The sequence below is a fragment of the Gadus macrocephalus genome, chromosome 22 (assembly GCF_031168955.1).
Source record: "Gadus macrocephalus chromosome 22, ASM3116895v1".
Classification (NCBI taxonomy): Eukaryota; Metazoa; Chordata; class Actinopteri; order Gadiformes; family Gadidae; genus Gadus; species Gadus macrocephalus.
In genome coordinates this window covers 12933502-12955271 of record NC_082403.1, presented here as the reverse complement: position 1 = coordinate 12955271, position 21770 = coordinate 12933502, and the positions used below count along the sequence as shown (strand labels likewise).

Below are 21770 nucleotides of genomic sequence, written 5' to 3'. Positions count from 1 at the left end.
TCAGGTCTGTATTAATGGTTTTGCCAAAGTTGAGGGGCTTCCCATCTGGTCCGTATCATGTGTAATCATGATACATATTGAAACTACCTTCTGGATTAAATGGGGAAGAGAAAGCGACATTTTTAATAGTTACTTTAATTGTGAACTGGACCATTTCTACTTCTAATTTGGCTTTTCCATTGAAAGAAGAATCGACTCTGTAATGGATTTACATATAGGGTGATTAAACCCTCCTAAGGTGCACCACTGCAAGACTGTTCAAATCAGTACAATTCCAGTAGCATTTTTTAAATAAAGATCACTGCATCCTTGCTGGTAGGCATTTAACAAGCTTTGACAAAATGGTAATCTAGATTGATTTTAACAGTAAAAGCCACTTTAGTGTCCAATTCTTGAAAAATCTTTTATTTTGTTCAGAAGCAAATGTGATGAAGGTATTTCTCCAGTTCCCGGGTGAATGTTGCAGCCAAGCAGAAAACTGCAGTTGCATAGCGAAACATTCAGGTGATTGTATAAAGACCACGTCATGCTGGAATAAATTCTGTGAATAAATTAACTCTAGTCGGAGCTAAAACAAGAATACTTTAATAAGGAATTCTTCAATATCAACACATTCATCAACATTCCTGCGTAAAGAGCATTTTCAAAGTTATCCCTTGTATAAATCTTGGCTAGACTGCCGAAAATGTCAATAAGTCCAGCTTCAATATGAGGCTGGCAAGACAAAAGAGGTCTTAAATGCACATGCATGACACTGGTGCTACAGAAACACCGTACTTGCCTAGGGACTTCTTAAAAAGACAACATAGAAGTGTAGAGCTGCATTATTAACAGGGTGCGCGCGTGTGAGATGGAGTGATTCGTGAAAATCCCTCGGTGCTGAACGGAACAAAAAAAAGCTCCCAGAATAATGTCACCACGGTCGCTCTACAATTCTGCAGGGTTTCTCAAACACCACACACACACGCGCACGCACGCACGCACGTGAAAAACACAGCCCTCGCTTGGCGGCTCAACCCTGGGTCCAAGAGATCCGTGTGGTGACTTCAAAGTTTATGTCGCCCCGTTGTCGAAACCAATTAACTATCATCTACAAATAAAAGAAAAACAAAAGGTACACAAATGGTACAAACAAGAGCGAAAAGAGCCGTGGCTCGTTTCGTTGGAGGACTTTCCCTGCTCCCCCCACAGTGTTGTGTCCAGACTCTCTCTGCACCAACGGGAAACCAGCATTAGAAGTCTGTAGGCGTCCTTCCATGGGGATAGCCACGGTCTGAGGGATGGGACTTGTAGTCGAGGAGGAGGGCGTCTGTAGTGAGTGAGGTCCCAGCGATGAGGCCGCGGGTCCTAGTCGTGCTCCGAGCCCGACACCGTCCTCTTCTTACTCTTCCTCCCGTGCTTCTTGTGCTTCTTCCGCCTCTTCTTCTTGGATTTCTGCACACATGAGATTTAAAATGACTAAACCGAGTTGTGATGTTGTGTTGCGTCCCGTTGCATGTGCAACCCCAATTCCAATGAAGTTGGGACATTGTGTAAAAAAGATACGAATAAAAACAGAATACAATGATTTGCAAATCCTTTTGAACCTATATTGAGGGTGCACTCACACTAGGCCATCTGGCCGTGGCCGTTTTCACACCTAACCGTGCTCAAATCTGCCAGTGTGAGTGTGGGCAGTCTGGCCAGGCCAGGCCAATTTGGCCACTTGGGAGAGGTGTGCTGCTACGGTACGGGCCGCTACGGTACAGATGCTAATGAGCCGACACGCGCACACGCAACGCAACCTGAGCTGGATGACGTATAGTCCATGCGACGACCACGGACATAATAAAGGCGACTGTGTTCTCTGTGTTGTTGTCCATTGTTGTTAGAACTCTGACTGAGGGCAGACTTTATTATGGTCCATGCAGCGGACGCTTGGTGATGACGTGTTACTTACGACGTATGTACAAGAGCCTACCGTGGCCAGGCCACAGTTGCGACGGCCAACGGCCACGGCCAGATGGCCTAGTGTGAGTGCAGGCCAGAGAACAATGGGGCCATTTGAGCACGGTTAGGTGTGAAAACGGCCAACGGCCACGGCCAGATGGCCTAGTGTGAGTGCACCCTAAATACCCTTCAGAAAACCATTGTCAGTTAACATAGTTTGTCGCTACATCTACAGGTGCAAGTTAAAACTCTACCATGCAAAGCGAAAGCCACATATCAACACACAGAGAAACTGCGCCGGCTTCTCTGGGCTCAAGCTCATCTGAGATGGCCTCATGCAAAGTGGAAGTGGAAGTGTGCTGTGGTCTGACGAGTCCACATTCAAATTATTTGGAAATTATGGATGCTGGGTCCTCCGGGCCAAAGAGGAACAGGATCATCCAGATTGTTATCACCGCAAAGTTCAAAACACAGCATCTGTGATGGTATGGGGGCGTGTTAGTGCCCATGGCATGGGTAACTTGCACATCTGTGAGGGCAGCATTAATGCTGAAAGGTACATACAGGTTTTGGAGCAACATATGCTGCCAAGCCAAATACAGCATGGCTTCATAATAGAAGAGTGCGGGTACTAGACTGGCCTTCCTGTAGTCCAGACCCGTCTCCCATTGAAAATGTGTGGCGCATTATGAAGCGCAAAATACGACTACGGAGACCTCGGACTGTTGAGCAACTGAAGTTGTTCATCAAGCAAGAATGGGAAAGAATTCCACCTACAAAGCTTCAACTATTTATGTCCTCAGTTCCCAAACGCCTATTGAATGTTGTTAAAAGGAAAGGCGATGTAACACAGTGGTAAACATGCCCTGTCCCTGATTTTTTGGAATGTGTTGCAGGCATCGAACTCCAAGCGAGTGAATATTTGCATATATTTGAACGTTAAATAACTTGTATCTTATTCTTGTATTGTATTCAATTGAATATAGGTTGAAAAGGATTTGCAAATCATTGTATTCTGTTTTTATTCCCAACATTGGGATTGGAGTTGTACATCTCAGTGCCATAATAGGTCTTATGGTGCGTGACTCAGACCAGTAGAAGTGTGCATCAGGTGTCTTCACCGGGTTAGCATGGTGAAAGCTCTTGGTTTGATGAAAACCCAACGACCAGTGGATGGGCTAATCAACAGAATCAAATTTAATTGCCAAAGACAAAACTTGTGCATTATAGCTTCAGAAATCCACAAATAAATACAATTATTTCGGATTCCGACTATTTGAAAATAAATCTAGAGTTGTCTATTTATCAGTTATCGTTCGAAATGACTGACTAATCAATACATGGTTTGTTGTGGTAGAAGGCACATACTGTTATTCTGTCCTTCTCTTCACTGCTTCTCTTTTTCTTCTTGGCGTCAACCTGGGGGAGAGGCCACAAAACCACACAATGTTGAAACAAGGGAATTTCAATAACCTTAAATATTGTCTCACAGTAGCGGTGCAACGGTTCACGGGTTACCCATGACCCGTACGGATCAACCCTCACGGTTCGGGACGCAATTGATCCGCGGATCGGCTGATAAAAAAAAGAAATCAAAAAAAAGTTGTGCATTCACGTAATCGGCGCATGTATAAAAGGACAATTCCCGTATTTAGCACATTGAGCCCCCTTTCTGGTTTGACTAGGATGAAATATAGTAGTTGACACACTGAAAAGTTGACTATTGGTCCTGTCTCAGGTATTTGGCTCATTTCGATCTGCCCTGCCTGCTTCAGAATGGCTGGCTTTGGGCATTCACAAACCTGACCTTAAAACAACCCTAAACTTTTGTTTTCAGAAATGAGCAACTCAGAGTGGTTAGTGGTGTTCGTTGATGTTCCTCATCAAGTATCCTTGCGAAATACAGTTTCTGTCGTCTTTTATTTGGCGTTTCGTAAATCCCATTGAAACGGAAACCGGACCGGGAACCAGAACCGGAGTGGGCCGTTTATGTTTGGTTGTAGTCTTTTCGCTCGGTTCTTCGTATCAACTGTAGGGCTAGAACCGAGCGAAAAGACCACAACCAGCCCCCCCCCTTCTGTTTCCGGTCAACGAGCAATGAGTCTTCAAACAGAAATCAATGGATTTACAAAATGAACAGAATCAAAGTATTTCGATACAATACTTTCGCTACGAAAAAAAGATGAGGATGTCTGCATTGCCTGGGGAGAGCGTAGACTCTAACACTCTCCCCAGGCAATGCAGACATCCTGAATTTAAAGTTGTAAATCCAGGACTCTGTGCTTCCTTTGGACACAGGATTTTTTAAAAGTTTATTTACAATCCATGTTGAAAAGAAGAAGGTATAATGCCTCAGATTGCATTTTATTTTGTTTTAAAGTATTTTTTATTTTATGTGGACACAAGCAATTTTTTTTAAATATTTACTATACTTAAAGAAAGCAGGATTATTACCTAATTGTTCACTTTATTTAGTTTTTACACATTTGAAGATTTTATTAAAAATCACATTTGTCTTATCTTTTTTGTTGTTGTTGATCAGAAAATGATCCGACCCGTGACTCAAAAACCCTGACACAATCCGAACCGTGAGTTTTGTGACCCGTTGCTATCTCACAGGTCAGCCGGTCATTAGCCTCAGTCAAAACAAGCTTAGTCTCAAGAAAATCAAATCCCACGGAGAGTAGTCTGATATCAGGCTACCCGTGAAGGCCAGGGTTTATAAAGCAGTGTACCGGTACTTTAAGAATGAGTGTGTGTTAAGCCGTATTTCCTATGAGTTGCTTCGATGTGTGACCGCAGGTCAGGGCGTTTGCAGCGCTTGGTATCCACTCTATGCAGGCTTTGTGGGCATAATAACATCAGTTATTGTTTTCTCTCATATGCATGCTAGCTTTTATTTGAGAACCGGAGGCATTCCTGCAAGTAACTCTGCAAGCGGCTCCGTTTAATTCATTCACCGATCATCGAGGGGAGGTTATCTATCAACGTTGTTCATCACCGAACGATGTGACTGCGGTTGCTGCTCGCTGTAATCTGAGGTAGTCCAAGCGGGTAATCTGATCATCAGCAGAAGACCTGTCCTCCTTTGCCAAATGTGCTCATGCGCTGGAGATAATTCACTCTTCATCATTTTAGAGCTTCTTTGGACAGTCCTTACCCAGCTCACCTCTCCAATGCCTCGTGTGGTGGATGGACAGAACTATACCAAGGTGTAGAAATAACTATTCTGGTTATGCAATGCACATTAAAGGGGTAGTTCGGAATTTTGGACACAGGGCCTGATTCCCAAGTGAGCATTGGTATTCTATATCACTGGAGACAGTTTAACACATTTCATTCAGTCCTTCTAGTTGCAGAGTTCACTCGTGCTAGGCTAGCGCACGGCAACGGGCAATGCTAGCCTGCTATTAAAAACAGTCTTACCCACTCCACAGTACACCCGAGGTAAATCAATTATAACGCCAGACTATAGATTTAAATGTCTGTGTTGATAGAATAATGTTAGAAATAAAACTAACCTTGCATCGCATGAATCATCGAGGGACTACTTTCTCAGCAGAAGCGGAATTTTACTATTCGCTGGTTAGGTTTGTAACCGAATCATGACAGAAGAACGTAAACAGAAGCGTGGGACAGAAGCGCAATTGAACGACTAGGCAACATGATGGTTCAGTGTGCTTTTAGAAATTGTAGAAATAAACGGTACAGATGTGCACCACAAAGTTTCCACCAATTTCCAGTGCGAGATCCAGAAAGGACTCAACTGTGGCTTGTTGCTGCTGGCTTGGACATTAAAACACCGGCTCGTACATGTACGGTTCGTTGGATACAACAAATTCCTCATAATCGTCTTCAAAAGCAGATGCATTGCTAACTCCTCCAAACGTGGGCATATCTTGTTAATTGAATACGCTTATAGAATCCCTTCGTTCACTGTACTCTGCGTTTGTAGCAATGACAGCGGCAGGTAACCTAGGTATCAGTCCCCCGCTGCCGTAGCCTACGTACAGGAATATAAACACTGCTGCTGAGACCCCGCAATTCCCTCAAAATGCAATGCAATGCAAGGTTGGTTTTATTTCTAACATTATTCTATAAACAGACATTTAGATTTATAGTCTGTCGTTATAATTGATTTACCTCGGGTGTACTGTGGAGTGGGTAAGACTGTTTTTAATAGCAGGCTAGCATTGCCCGTTGACGTGCGCTAGCCTAGCACAAGCGAACTCTGCAACTCGAAGGACTGTATGAAATGTGTTAAACGGTCTCCAGTGATATAGAATACCAATGCTCACATGGGAATCAGGCCCTATGTCCAAAATTCTGAACTACCCCTTTAAGGCCCCGTCCCATTACTCTCCCCTTAACAAGAACACTTACTCTCACTTCCCTCAATGGAAGTGAGAGTAAGTGTTCTCTCACTTCCTTTGTTCTCACATCCTCCAATACCTTGCTCAATGTTCTCTAACTACCCCTCTGCAGGAAGCCACAAATTCAAGGGCTAGGGCTCAAATCTAGTGCTCGGGGGAGTTAATGGACGGGCCGTAAGGTGGATATTCCTTTCAATTTATTAGAACTATACATTTGGGAAAAATAATAAAGCACTTTGTGTTAAAACCACGAAGTAAAAATTATTGATTAATAAGTGATCTGGTTACAATTGTATATATAGATAAGAAAAAAAAAATTGCAAACCACAGTATAGGGGATATCAGATTACTGCATGCCATATAAAAGCTATAGTGACACTATGAGCGAGATCTAATAAGCTACAATAATTTAATTATGCAATAAAATGTATAAAGGAACCCATTACTAAAAAAGTATTAAACGTGAAAATAAGAAACATAAATGACATGAAGTGCAAACTAAGGATTATTATCCTGCACACTACAGTAGTGCACAAAATCTGAACACAAACGTCTCATTACACCTTCTACACAGGCGGTCTGGCCTCTTGATGTTGTAGGTGTATGCGTGGTATTGTTTCAATATCGAGATATTAAGGTATCGCAGTCAAAACGATGGTACCCTGAAAACACTGTGTGTGTGTGTGTGTGTGTGTGTGTGTGTGTGTGTGTGTGTGTGTGTGTGTGTGTGTGTGTGTGTGTGTGTGTGTGTGTGTGTGTGTGTGTGTGTGTGTGTGTGTGTGTGTGTGTGTGTGTGTGTGTACTTACAGCCTCTTCCCCTTCAGAGACCACCGAGGACCCTGAGGAAGAGTCCTTGTGAATTCGCTCCGCCTTCCTCTTCCTGTGCCGGTTCTTCTCGTCCTGTGTCACAAGGTTCAGGGCACCCAGGGAATACATCATATGACATGTTGTAGGGCGTTGATAATAAAAGGCTATTAAAGTTTAGATAAGTTAAGATAGGTAGTTAAAAAAATTAAAGACAAAAAAATGGCTTATTTAAAAATACACCCACCCCAACCCACATTCAACCTGAGACAGCAAACACACAATGAACCTGCCAGCACTCGTGTGAGGACATGTTCGGCCTTTGGTTTACGGTCGGTTCTCATTTACCTTCTCATCACCTTCCTCCTTGATTTTCTTCTTCTTCTGCTTGGAAGGAAACATAAAAAGGCGTTTAAAGGAGCATTTCACCGGCGGAGGCATGAATATGTATTGAAATTGGGTCCTATATGTAGTCGAATAATAAAATAAAATTCTAATTTGGTGCCGTCTTGACCGAGAAAAGGCAGAAAGTGACTTTTTGGCGCTTGTGGATTGAAGACAACAACTCCATGCACCACGATGCACAGCTCGCTGGACACTCCCGCTGATCTAGATCAGTGGGTCCCACCCCCTAGGGCTTGTAGTCTTACGAGAATCCTCCCCTCTTACACTTCCTATTTACTTCTACGCAAAAAACGTCATATTGAGTCATTCTAAACAGGAAGTGTTGGAGATCGATACGGCTCTCTCCGGTCTCTCCAGAAAATAAGGGAATGATGCACGACCATTCAAAAATATGAGTGGGTTTCCAACGATACAAAGCTTAATGGAAATGGGTGAAGTTTCCCTTTAAAGCCAGGATCAAAACCCAAAAGGTACATGAACCCCCCCATGCAGCATGGCCCTCGAATCGGACACTGAGCAACGCTGTAGGAGAGGAGCGCAGCCCATTGGCTGGCCGCCCTCAGGACTTGAACAAACCTTGCTCTCCGCATCAGACTCTGCAGCCGAGCCGTCCGAAGCTTTCCTGGCCGACGACTTCTTCCTTTTCCGCTTCTTCTTTACACTCTTCTTTTCACCCTGTGCAGACCAACAGGAAACACGTGAGCACTAACCAATCCACAGGGATGGCCAAAACAATCACATGCGTCTTGATAGGGATCGTGTAACTGTAAACTCCTGAATCCACTAAATCACACCATTATTTAGGCTAATGAAACAGGTTTTTCCCACGTCTCGCATGATCAAACACAACAGTGTCTCCCAATAAAGACAACAAACTCCATGATCAAATACTGGAACTTAATACAACATCAATACCTAAATAATAGCCAACATTGGAATACTCCAAAAATGGATTTGGTCGTTGCTGTGACGTTACGGGGGACTAGTTGACTTTTCAAAATGGAGAGAATGACTGAACAAAACAGTATGTACTTTTTGCTTTTAAGTCCAACGTACCTCATCATCAGACTCTGAGGAGGAACTGCTGGAGGAATCAGAACTCGATGAGGAGGAGGAGGAAGATGGAGAATGCTTGACCAAAGACAATCAAAGCAGAGCTCATTAGACTTGGGTTCAACAACTCACAAAACATACAATACACATAGAGCAGCAGAGGACCGGAGGTACTACAGCGTGGCAGGCGACAGTCACAACCCTGAACAGCTTTCCTCACCCTATTGGATTTCTTCTTCTCCTTCTTCTCCTTCTTTTCTTTCTTTTTCTTCTAAAAGAAAACGAGGCAACAGTACAAAGCTCAAATTGAGATCGGGGGGAAGACTTCAGGAAATAACAGTGGCAGTGTGTAAATAATATAAATAAATATCAATTAGTGGATGTACCTCTTTCTTCTCCTTTTTCTCCTCCTTCTCCTTTTCCTTGTCCAATACTTTTTTGTCCTTTTCTTTGTCTATCACATTGTTCTCCTTTTCTTTGACTGCTATATGGAAGATCTGTCCTTTCATTCCGATATTCATCACCTTTGGTTTGCCTGCTAAACTTTTCTCCTTTGCTTTGTCTGCAATTCTTTTCTGCTTCTCCTGCTCTCTCCCTCGGTCGGCCAACAGTTTCTCTCTGTTCTTGGCCAGCTCCTTCTTCCAGCTCTGTGAAATCAGCGAATGAGGGAGAACAACTCAGAATGTCAATCAGGGTCAGATGAGGTCGGACACTGATGCAACCCCCACTCAACACCTGCTTAAAGACCTACTGCAGTGGCTCCTCATTCAGAGATGTTGGTTGGCAAAAACATTAACTTTACTTTCAGTCCGGTGTCGACAATGTCTTAATCGAGGGATCAACCGGCAGGGTCCAAAATTTACTTTTAGAATTGTCTTTTGACTGGCCAGGGAAAGCATCTGCCATTGGCTGGTTGCAGGCATTCATTTTGCACCATGCCCACCAGCCTTTGGATCAAGTCGGCTTATTAATCCATATAAAATGCTCATCTAGTTGGGGGAATATTAAAGCACTACACTAAACATTAAATGACGTACTTCGTTCATTTTCTCCTCAAAGTCTGCCAGAGCTCTGGATCCTTTCTTCTTCCTTTCCAGCAGCTCCTTCACCTCCTCCCTGAGAGGAGACAAACGACACACACACACAGCAAAGCATGAGGGGAACAGCTCTATTAATCTGGGTCCAGCGGTCCTACAATGTCATTGCAGAACTTCTAGGGGGGAGACGGAAAAGGCTAAGTGCCGGAGTTACGCCGTATTTCTTGTGTCGCGATGGATATGTTCTACACTCATTCGTTCAAGTGGATGAAGAGTTCAGAAGGGGATTCAATACGTGCAATTCGAAAGTGGCCAGTTTACAAAGTATTTTTTGATTAGTTTAGCATTGCTTGCCACTAGGCTTGGGGAGATATCATGGTGTACCAGGTTATTTAGGAATACAGAAGGTATGATATTAAATACAGTCAAAAATTAATTTGTATTCTAATGAATACAAATTTGATTGTGCCGATTTGTGTTTTGGCAACGTATTTAAGCAGACATCATCCCGAAATGAATCAAAACGGAAAGTGACATTTATAGCAGTATACTTCTGTTGTGGTGGTGTATCAAACCAATCATAGTCCCGTGTGTCCAGTGATGTATATCTGCCTAGGAGACGGTTGTGCAGCGGCAGTACTCTGAAGTGCCCTGCCCTAAACAAGAAGACTCACTAATGCCGCTTTTCCACCGCACATGTAGCTCGACTCGACACGATTCGACACGGTAGCAGCACGGGTCGTTTTCCACCGCAAATAGTACCTCCTGGACATGGGCGGGGTCGGCTGCGCAAAAGGGCCGTGACGTATTTTTGTACGCGACGCAAACAACACCTACGCAACCCACACATGGACAGAACCCACATAACAACAATGGAGGACATCGATGCGATGGTATTCGTGCTGCTCGGTCTGGTGCTTTTTGTCAGACACAAAAGAGAAGAGTCAGAGAAGGCTGCACGCGGCGAGACAAAATACACTGGAAAAGTCCCGGAGTGTGTGCCATGTCGCTCTCGTGACTTCGTCACACTCTCTGGCCAATCAGTGGCCGGCCGTCTGCCGACGTCACCTTTTAGCATCGGCTCAGCTCGCTTGGAACTTAGAGCGAGGCGGTACTAAAAAAAGCGGCCACTTCAGGTACCCGATACCATGTTTTCGCGGTGGAAAAGCCAAAAATGCGAGCCGAGTCGAGCTGGTACCATGCAGTGGAAAAGCGGCATAAGACGCCATTAGCAACCACAATAATGTAGGATGGTCAGTTGTCGGTTGTCGTTTATAGAGCTATTGGCCGTGTATCTATCCATATCATATCGTGCACTGGGGATGCAACTAACGATTATTTTCATTGTCAATTAGAGTGATTTATTTAATCTCATTATTTGATAAAGAATTGTGTCTATCAAATATCATAAAAATCACAAGTTACCAGAGTCCAAGCTGATGTCTTACATGTGATTCTGACAAGCATCCAAGAAAAAGTCTTGTGCATTTCGGCCCACCGTCCTAGCCTCGCACCGCCCACCTACCTACTTCCACTCAATTTTAATTTCACTTCAGTACTAGGTCTGGGTCTGCTTCATATGCATGGGTTCCTTGGAAGCCACATTTTTGGCGGTCCAACAGAGGGAGGGGCTGAGAACGATGACGTTAAAGTCAGCTCTCGTTCACGGACATCTTCACGCACGGTGTTTGGTTTGTTTACAGCCTGCGCGCAGCGTGATTCCCGGCCAAACATTAGCGATTGGTTATGGCAGATCCAGAGCGGCACTGGGCAGATCCAATAGTTTTAAACTTCAGACACCCGCCTTCAAGTGAGTTAACATTTGTTAATTGAGTAGGTCCAGACTCTCTGTGTAGAACCAGGCTACGACCGTCCAGACGGAGCCGCCAAATCCGGTGCCCGAAACCGCACATTTGTGAAACCACCCTCGGAGGTGGTTTCAAATCTATCCGTACCTATGCGGTTTCGTGTTGAGGCAAGCCCACACCGGAGCGAAAATCGGCGACATGAGCCTATTTGGTGTGGTCGCTCAAATCGGCCACGTCGGAGTTCATTTCAGCCGATTCAACATGTGTAATCGGCCATTCGAGACGGTCATTCTTTTACCATTGTGATTGGTGGAGGGCTAGCAGCTTGACTAGCGAATCAGTGAAGCCCGGAAGTGAGGATGGTAAATATACCAGTGTAATCGAAGAAGAGGACCTGCTACTTCCGGTTTTCGTGTTTTTTGCAATATTCTCCCACTGCAGACACAAATGGGCGTTCTCGTGTGGTGGGGGTTCCCGTTTACGCAGACTGGAACGCCCCCTTCTTATTATTCGTCGCCTTTTTCGCTGACCTGTATTAAAATGTCAAAGTGTACTACTCCGAAACCATGTCAATAGTGTTGTAAATAAACTTCCAAAGCTTTTCCAATCTTATTTGGAAAATAACTTCACATGGTGTGTCTTTTTACAATTTATTCATTACCAGCATTCGTAGTGTTGATCAGCAGTGAAATAGTCCGCCAAAGACGTTGACGTCGCTTAGCAACCGAAGATGCTGAGGTTGACAAGTTACCGGACTACTACCCCTGCAAGTGAACGGAGCGTTCCACGGCATTAAGAAGACCCGTGTAATAAAGGCCTATAATATTTCTGTAGAGATTTCTCCTCAGATTAGGCCAATAAAGCAATGATAACAAAAACAAAAAAAACACAAACGCTTGATCAAAGGCCCGGCCCGACCCGGCTCAAGGATAGTGGTGGAAAACATCGGCGGGCCGGGTTGGGTCAATCAAAACCCTCATTATTTAACATGAATTGGCTAAACAAATGACCACTTTAGCATATTTAAACAAAATTCAAATTGTGCAGAGAATTATTTCCATTGGTCTTTCTGACCAGGGACATTTAGAATTTTCGGCCATCCTCATTTTTTTCCGGACAACGGAAACTGCTATAAACCGGCCTAACTTTCACCGACAACACCGAACCCCTTCTTCTTCACACGGCTGTCAACATCCGGAACATTTGCTAGTTAGATTTTCTCAAACAGAAGTTTCAAAATAAGATATAGTAGTAAGTACGGGTAGCATAGAACTAACGTTAGCCAAGTGGTCTAAGTCTAATGAGAGAGGTAAAATTGCCATTAAGGAAGGAAACATAGTATGCCTTGCGACTGTGCTTCGCAGTATGCCATGCGAAACCCAGTATGCCTTTCGAAACACCTCGTGATTGGTCGATGAAACGCTACCAGGAACGCCTAAAGGGCGTTCTTGTGTCATGACAGAAACGCCCAAGCCTGCAGCTTGACCCTTCTAGTTTTTTGGCCCACAATACAGATTAGCGCCGCTTGATAGGATTCGTTTGGACGCCTGAAACGCAAACGATGACGTCATTAGCCCCCCACCAGCTGGGGGACGTCAGAGTTGTGTTGAATTCTTTTTGTAGCTTTAAATAAATCTCCTTGATAAATGTAATTACTAACAGCACATTGAAAAGTATTTCAGCTCAATTTAAAAGGTTGAATCTTATCGTGACTGAATGTACACAGTGCGCAGGCTGTGTGCACGCCGGCTTGATGCGCTTCACTTTCTTCTGGTAAAACCAGCGCCTTGAATATTTGCTACAGCATTTCTACAGCTCGATGAGGTTTCACCATGACTCCGTCTTTACGGAGACATTTCTGAACCGCATAAAACGAAACCGGATCGTTTTCGGCTCCGTGTGGACGGGGCCCAAGAATGTTATTTTCCAGGTTGGTCCTTTGGTACACTGTGCATCTGATTGAAGAGTTCTGCTTTGTATGAAATTATAAATGCATACATTGTCCTTCAACTTTTTTTGGTGTATCATATTAGATAGATGGCAAATATAATATTATTTAATTGAGGCCACCAATGTACTCGATTAAAAGTAAAATAAATAAGTAACTTTCATATAGTTGGGTTACCCACGGTACCAAGATATGTGATTCATAAACGGTGTATAAACTTTTTATAGAATCAGAAGTGGGGCGGTTTCAATTGTTGACATTGCCTTTCATATATTAATAATGGCATAGCATTGGCAGTTCTTATTATACATCAGCGATACGTCCTGCGATGAGCAGTGGACTGTAACGTTGCCCACCATGTCGGCCGAGGTCTGCTCAAGTAGTCCTGGATGCTAGGTCCTGAGCTCGTCGGTCCTTTAGAGCGTGAAGCAGCGATGGGGTTGACGTATGCCTAGAGAGAAGCAGACCCGGTCAGCAACACTGGACAGCATCAATCAGGGAGCAGAAGCCACACGCGGAAGCTGGTGATTTGTTATGTTGTGCGGCAAGTAAATAGGACCACACCGGATCCAGGTGCATTATTATTGGGCTGCTTGAGCCGATGTGACGTCACCAATGAGGCACGAGGACAAGCTGCTATTAGAATAAGAAACAACCCAATCATTGAGTCATAACGTATGAAACAGGCCAAGCCGTTTAACGAGGCGCATATCTTTGTTGACAGGGACACGTGTTAAATTGTTGGCATCGCAATCGAGGCCTAGAACGGTTGAATTAGCTAGCAGGGTAGCATTAGCTACAGCTATGCTATTGAACGGCACAACTGCTTTGTGGTTAGCTGACCTAGCTAGCACTGAGCTGGTTAGCCTACATGTAGCTCATACCGCTAGTTCGTTTTTATAAATAACACTCGTTAGACAGGCGTGTGTTTGCCAAACAACTTACCACTCGGTTATCCCTCTTTCCCATGGTAAATGATACCGAATAGGAAGAAAGCAATGATAGAAATATTACATTGACGCCTTGCTCTCATTAGCAGCTTGGCTTTGCCTATCGCGATGTCTTCCGCTACTGTAAAAACATGTCAGCAGCAAAACAAGACGTGTCTATGTATGCCACCTAGAGGTCAGGAAGGCCACTTGCAAAACACAACGATCTTTTGATTTCATTAAAATAACATTGAAATCCATTATCATTTGCATAAATGAGGGGCTAACACTAAACAAGAAAAAAACAATAGGCTATGATTGATAAGTAATCAATTACTTTTTATTCAATGTTCAACCATATGACAAATATTGCATACAAATCTAGCAAAAATGTTATTCATTCATGCTTTTACAAATATTTAGAATTATCCGGTGGATTTATTTGATGGTTCAGAAAGATTTGAAATGAGTCAAGTGCAGAGGAACATGACATCTTGCTGTGATATATATACACAATTTGTAAGTATTTAATGGTTACGATTTGAGGTGAGTCAAGTGCATAAGAGGACATCTTGCTGGTATATCTTATTAAACACTTTTGCAGACGATTAAGCACAAACCTCATTCTGATGCCAATGTTACCCAGCTGTGGTATTTATTAAATCCATATGCACCAATGACAATAGAAAAATTTCACACAATGCTTTGTCAGGCTGGTAATTGTATTCGCCGTCATCTGATGACCAAAATTCTTATAAGGCGTTTTCTGTGACGTTTCGACAGTTATGATTCAGACATTTATTTTACCTTAAATATGACAGTAGAGTGCCGTCAAGGACATGACTGCTGATCAGCTTGAAAGAAAACCTGAAAGAGTTATGTGGTCAGTGAATTATGATCCATAGATGTGCAAACCGATGTCCGAGAAGCTCAGACATCCAAACCAAGAACCTGAGAGAGTTTTAGAGTTTGTGTGTGTGTGTGTGTGTGTGTGTGTGTGTGTGTGTGTGTGTGTGTGTGTGTGTGTGTGTGTGTGTGTGTGTGTGTGTGTGTGTGTGTGTGTGTGTGTGTGTGTGTGTGTGTGTGTGTGTGTGTGCGTTAGCAGCACTACCTGTAGAAGAAAAAAAAGTAAACCAGTGTTAAGAATGATACTGTTCTGCATGAAATTTAGCATACTGCTCAACAAACATATTTGTGCATTTCATTACCAAAAAACAAACAAAACCACAGTAAATTCATCAGTCGTTCGGAATCCAAAATAAAGCATGCCAATGCTTGATACCCACAGAATCAAAAATTCCCGTTGCCACGTTTTTCGGTGTACAAAGAAAAATAAACATCTCCAAACAACTTTCCAACAACAAATTGCCAATCTCTATTCTACATCTAACCATCACTAAAGCATCTTCAAGCTATTTATCACAGAGCTCGCAAGTAGCACTAATATATATACATACACATATATGTATATATATTTAACAGTACCAAATGGCTATACCTGTTATGCCTCACCTGCAGACCTAACCTCACACTGATTCTATGACCATCTAACATCGACTTGTGGTGTAATCGGCTTGACAAAAAAAAATAAAAAATCTGCAGCATCTTAAAAAAAAAGAAAAAAAAGAATACAAAAATAAATCAAGTAATACCTAGATGATAACAAGCATATAGTAAGACCGGTCAATAACGTTAAAAATTAAATACAGAATAGCTTCTGTGACATAATCCTGCGCTGAACGTACGGTACGGTTGTTGAATAGTGCTGATGTGTGACTTTCCTTTGCAAATGTTAAGCCTGTGCATCATTTATCAGAATAGAAAATACTTGCCATAATTAATGATAAATGCACATGACGGCTTGCCTTTAAGCAAAGAATAAGCACCAATTGATTGATAAAAAACAAGGTCTATGAAATCTAAAGTTTCCATGCTCTCATCTCATTGTCTTAACACTAATGCCAGGCAGCCCACATTAGAGCTGACTTATTTATGTATTTATTCTGTGGAGAGCTTGAACTCTATTCAAAATGAACAGTGGTGCAAAACCATTAGAATCCTGCTACTGGTCTGCAGTTACTCAGTATGGCCTAAAGGTGGCACTCAAAAATCAATATATATAAGGGTAAGAGGATTGCAATGAGTCATTACATGGCAGTTTGTGGCAGTTTTTGTTTGCTTTTCGTGTCACCCCAAAACGTTCTTTAAGTGTGTGTGTGTGTGTGCGTGTGTCGTACATCTGCACACACTACATTAAGCTCCCACAGTAAGCATGGACCCAGAAGAGCTTCATGAGGTCCCCACCAGGGCCAGGGCCATCTCAAGCGCCCTTCCCCAAGTCGAGGAGGCCGTTGGTGGATTGAACACTGTTCATGAGAGTCCCTCCGTTGACCCAGCAGCGCAGTCCAGTCACTACGAGGCTGGCATTTCCTCGCATTGTGTGCACAAGTGTACACCGATTCTCCAAAAAATGAAACAAATCCTAAACAAAAAGCAGCGATTACAACCCATTCATTATTTTTTTTTTAAGGATGATAGCTGTTGTGCATTTTTTTCTTTTTTGGAAAGGGGGGTGGAGGGGGGGGGTGGGGGGCAGGGAGGGACAATGTCTTTCGTTTTCTCTCTCTCTCTCTTTAACTCTCTTCCACGTTCTCCCGTCTCTCCCTTTTAGCACTCTCTCCCTTTATCTTTTCGAGGCATCTTCTTCGAGGCCTTCTTCAACCAGGGAGGGCAGGTTGGAGATAAAGGGGCGTGTTTGGAAGGGGCGGGGGTTATAAACAGGGCGTCCCCCTCCTCCGACTCCTCCCCCCCTCCCGTCAGGCCACCCTCTCCTCCAGGGTGGGCTTGTTGCTGGGGATGGGCGGGGCGGCGTACAGACTCCTGCTGAGGCTGTCCACGCTGTGGAAGTATGGGTGGCTGAGGGCGGCGAACGCAGAAATCCTCCTGGCCGGGTTGAAGGCCAGGAATTGCTGTAGAAAATGGAAGGGGAGAGAAAGAGAGAGAGAGGGAAGGTATGTTGAGTGAACGGAACAGGTGAGCCTCACCAGAAATTGTGTGCTTTTTGCGATTGTTAAGCATGCGTGGTCGAGAGGAGTTCAACTTTCTTCTCTAAAACATTTTTTAAATCACACTTACAATTTTCCTATTTTAATCAAACATTCTGAGACGGTATTGATGCGTGAGGCCATGAGGCCATAGTACATGGATTACGGATTGAGGGTTCTCCAGATAACACGATGGAGGCATGTTTTGAAGAGAGGAGATCCACTGTTACCCACTGTAACAATGTTGGTTGCTACACGCCACCTAGGTGTCTGCTATGCAATGTCACATGACCTGGTGCTCCATGTTGCCATGTCGGAGAATTGTGCCGATGGCTGGTTTAAAGGCGACATATTATGCCACCAGGTGTGAGTGTGATTAGCATCACAAGTGGGTGTGTCCACGTATATGTATGACGGATAGGGCAACGTTTGCTACAGTCCACTGGGTAGGCTGGTAGAGGCAGAGGCAGATTTTCAAAACGGCTTGTAACGGCTAATCACACTCACACCTGGTGGTACAATATGTCACCTTTCAAACCTGTTGAACATTGATTGCTCAATGTGAAACAGGTGTGCAGCCTCATCCAAGCCCAGAGTCTAATCAGACAGACCCGCGCCAGGTGAGGCTTCTTGAACCAGCCATCATCTGCTCACCCACACACAATCATCATTTTTTATGATGTTTGGCAAACAACGTTATGGTGCATAGCCGCCATCCACTGGCATGAAGTTAGCATCAGGAAACGCGCATTGGGTGGAATGTACGGATGGAAGCGCGTGCGCGTCAGTGCGAGCAGTATATGTCCGCAGCCTTTACAAGGCAGACTGAGATCAACCAAAGCAATCAAATTGGAATCTCCAAAAAAATGCTGCACAACTAAGCTTATACACAACTGGACTAAGTGCAGAGTAGCAATAAGAGTCTGAATTAAAACTAAAACAGTAATTACATTTCAGGCAAGTGATGAACATTCAACATCAACACAATAACCTACGTAAAAGTAGTTAATTAAAGGTCTCTATGAACAGCGTGTGCTACTCACCAATAGGAGGGACTTGCCCTGCTCATCCATGTCTGGGACCAGGTCTTCTATTGGCTTCGGAGGTCGGGGTGTGAAGGCAGTCTGTGGCAGTGCTACATCCTGGGGCCAGTCTTCTACTGAAGGCACGCCGACAACACTGGAGCACAGACATAGATCGTCAGTGACACCGTCACATTATGTTGATTTTTCAATTAATATCAGCCTTATTATTGTGCCAGGCACTGTGGTCGTACTTTCTGGAATTCCCTACCATGAATTATGGTCTAATAATAATATAATAATACCTTATCTTGTACCTTTTTATTTTAATACCCTCTTATCGTTAATGTCTGTATCCTATCTCATGTTGTTGTACATGTAATGACTAGTTATTTTCCATGTTTTTATCCAATATCTTTTCAGTAAGTATAATAAGTAATAATAAGCCCACTGATTTTAGGCCTCTGGTTTAAAGGTGCTATATAACTAAAATGAACTGGACCACTGCCAATGCCTACAGCTGGCACTCAATCGCTGTTCTTATGCCGTGTATTTCTGTGGAGAAGTTGGGTCTGAAGAAAGTGTAACTCAATACTCACTCGAATATCTTGCCCAGTTGATCAACGTCAGAATTACCACGAAACAGGGGTCTGGGGGGAAAGGAAGGCAAGACAAGGAGTGTGTAAGTCCAACTGTCTGTTACGAAACCACACGTGTAAAGCGCACAATGTACACAACAGGCACACAAACACGGTGGCCGTGTTGTGTGCCTGACCCAAGACTAGAGCGTTCACACTGCGACAATACCAATCCACCGGTGGCACTTTGTAGCCCACTGAGATCGGCCTCCAGGTGGGCCAAGAAATGACACGGACGGTGGATGGATAAGAAGGACGACTGAAGACCCTTATTGCTGTAGTCAGGAGGCAGCAGGGAGGTGCTGTGCTAATGGGGGCGCTCATTGAGGTAGGGAAACGGGGAGGGAGGGAGGATGGATGGATTGGAGGAAAGGGAGTCAGCAGCAGCACAGTGGTTCCTGTGGCTTTGGGCTGCGTTGGGACGCCCGTGGGCGGCCATGCTTCTCCTGGCACGCGCACAAATTCCACCCGTCATCATTGGGGCCGCCACCGCCGTCCAGCACCCATTTATCCTTCATATGTGTCTGCTCCACCGCGCGCGCGTGCGTGCGCGCGTGCGTGCGTGCGCGCGTGCGTGCGTGCGCGTGTGTGTGTGTGTGTGTGATTCAGAGGAACAGGCGTGTGAAAGAACAGTAGGATTATTCTAACAGAAAAAGAGGTATGGGAACCAAAACCTATTGAGGTCTCCCTGAAAGGAAAGAAGGATGTGATCTGAAAGGATCGAGGCAGACTTTCTTTAGCCAACCCAATACGACGATGCCCTTTGCTGTGTGGAACCAAAGAGTCAGTCCTTTTAAACTTGAATGTTCTACTGCATACCATTTGCCACATACCGATCATAAAAGAAACGCTACCAGCAGGTAGAGTGTGTGTGTGTGTGTGTGTGTGTGTGTGTGTGTGTGTGTGTGTGTGTGTGTGTGTGTGTGTGTGTGTGTGTGTGTGTGTGTGTGTGTGTGTGCGTGCACAAACAAATATACACCCACCCACGCTGTATAATCATAGCTTAGGTGAAACCCTCTGATAGTAAAAGTAACAATAATAACGTTATGATAACAATAACCGCAGTAAGAAGAAAGAACGGAAGCGACACTAAACGGTCACTAGAGGGACTTGGTAGCCATGATAGGATCCCTGTTTGTCTTTGCTTGCCGGAAATTTTGCATAACTGAACACCCACACTTTCCCCTACAGACTACCACGAGGAAGCTGTTGCACTTTGCTAAAACATTTCTGCACATTTGAAATTTGAAGAAAACCCTTGCAATGGTACACAAACTTTTTTTAAGTCCCAAAATCAATGGCACAGTGCTTAGCTCAGGCATCAACCGACTAAATTCTCTAATACCAACGGCTTCAACCAAAGAAGACACAATCTTATTTTTGAAAACTTCATACCGACAGTGAAACAGGAGACTGTTTGCCAGTTTCTCTGGCTGAGGTTTTAGGCCCGTTAAGTGCAGACCAAACCAGTTTGTGGGGTTTTCAAGGAAAGAATATGAAAAAAAGAAATCACCTACAGTTAAAAGTCATTGTGCCAAAACAAGTAGGGCTGATCATTCCAAGAGGTCCATTTTTAAACTTGCAGTGGTTTGTTGGTGTGCTGGAGAGGATAACTGGATTCACACAGGGGTGGCTGTTGGAATGCACCAACAGTCAACCGTTGAGTGTTAGCACACAAATGTTCCAACACAGCAGGAGTATAATGTGGATGCTCTCACACACATGAAGGGTATAATGTGGATGCTCACACACACACACACAAAAAGGTGGTGGTGAAGGAAAATCGGGGCTTGGAGTGGAACAGGCAGCTGAGTCACGCTCTCCCCAAGCCAGCACCATTCTGTCCCACATTCCAAGTAGACAACCTCTGGAATGTGTGTGTGTGTGTGTGTGTGTGTGTGTGTGTGTGTGTGTGTGTGTGTGTGTGTGTGTGTGTGTGTGTGTGTGTGTGTGTGTGTGTGTGTGTGTGTGTGTGTGTGTGTGTGTGTGTGTGTGTGTGTTCCCTTGTGAGCAACTCTGTCTATTCTTGACTGGGAAGCAGATTTTGTGGCATGACTATATCTCGCGTTTCCATGTAGGTTGTGTCTACGTGCAATTGCATGCACGTGTGCGTGTAAATGTATGTGTGTGCAAATAAATAATGTGTGCACTTGCGTGTGTTGAATTATTTTCCCTTGGTGGCTGTATGAGCCCATGGATTCAGTATAAACGTCTATATGTATTTTGGTGCATAAGCGTGTGCGCAACCTTTGCACGCGTGCGTGTGTGCTTTTCGTGCGCAACGTGGACGCGACACGCTCCCATTGGTCCGCGTTACACATTGCAGGCCGCGTTACGTGAGCGTGTTTGCATACCGTTGCCGCAAACACATGCATTCACAGCCGGGTCTTTGAGGCCTTATCGCCCGCACTCCTTACTGTGCGAAAGTCAACATGGATGTGATGCCGGGCCATTCACCTAGCACGGCCAACCTTTTTCCATCAGAGGAATGTCAACAAGCATTCCCTCTCTATCTCTCTCCACCTCCCTCGTTCACTCACTCTCGCTATCCATCTGTCCGTCTGTCGGTCTGTCTGTCAGTCTGTCTGCCTCCCTCCCTCCCTCCCTCTCTCTCTCTCGGTTCCCCATTCAGCTGAAGCAGTGACTCACCGTGCCTTCATCCAAGCCATGCAGATGCAGACTTGCATGACATTCAATGAAAATTTCTTTGGTGACGGGTAACTCTCAGTATCCACTCAGACAATAGGTTGGGTAATAAAGGGCAGCAGGGGAAGAAATAA

General features: G+C 44.2%; 2 protein-coding genes across 5 annotated transcripts in view; both read right to left on the bottom strand.

The window, feature by feature from the left end:
• Positions 1 to 569: 569 nt before the first annotated feature.
• On the bottom strand, positions 570 to 14462 carry fam133b (family with sequence similarity 133 member B). 4 transcript variants are annotated; one of them, XM_060043644.1, is made up of 12 exons: positions 14303 to 14462; positions 13714 to 13808; positions 9602 to 9680; positions 8951 to 9211; positions 8785 to 8835; positions 8568 to 8642; positions 8088 to 8186; positions 7455 to 7493; positions 7110 to 7202; positions 3448 to 3504; positions 3298 to 3348; positions 570 to 1434 (listed from the first exon to the last, which is right to left on the bottom strand). In XM_060043644.1, the coding sequence occupies exons 1-12, from the start codon at positions 14324 to 14326 to the stop codon at positions 1348 to 1350; spliced, it is 1011 nt and encodes a 336-aa protein (XP_059899627.1). In that variant the 5' UTR covers positions 14327 to 14462; the 3' UTR covers positions 570 to 1347. The 4 variants fall into 4 exon arrangements, with proteins under 4 accessions (XP_059899627.1, XP_059899628.1, XP_059899629.1 ...); XM_060043645.1 differs by having other exon boundaries at positions 7455 to 7490; XM_060043646.1 differs by having other exon boundaries at positions 8785 to 8826.
• A 142-nt stretch (positions 14463 to 14604) lies between these two features.
• cdk6 (cyclin dependent kinase 6) overlaps positions 14605 to 21770 on the bottom strand; it is a 32793-nt gene continuing 25627 nt past the window's right edge. The window contains exons 4-6 of the mRNA XM_060043648.1: positions 18952 to 19002; positions 18374 to 18509; positions 14605 to 17255 (exon numbers count right to left, since the gene is read on the bottom strand). Of these exons, the coding sequence (XP_059899631.1) occupies positions 17103 to 17255; positions 18374 to 18509; positions 18952 to 19002 (340 nt within the window). The 3' untranslated portion in view covers positions 14605 to 17102. The remainder of the gene's footprint in view (positions 17256 to 18373; positions 18510 to 18951; positions 19003 to 21770) is intronic.

What these genes read in the sequence shown, in the direction of transcription:
- fam133b (XM_060043644.1), bottom strand. Translation starts at nt 14,326, where the DNA reads ATGGGAAAGAGGGATAACCGAGTG. An exon ending in AGAAAAAGGAGAAGAAAGAG is followed by an intron (nt 8,836 to 8,950) that starts GTACATCCACTA and finishes GTTTTCTTTTAG; the next exon opens with AAGAAAAAGAAAGAAAAGAA. An exon ending in AAGAGAAGGACAGAATAACA is followed by an intron (nt 1,435 to 3,297) that starts GTATGTGCCTTC and finishes TCATGTGTGCAG; the next exon opens with AAATCCAAGAAGAAGAGGCG.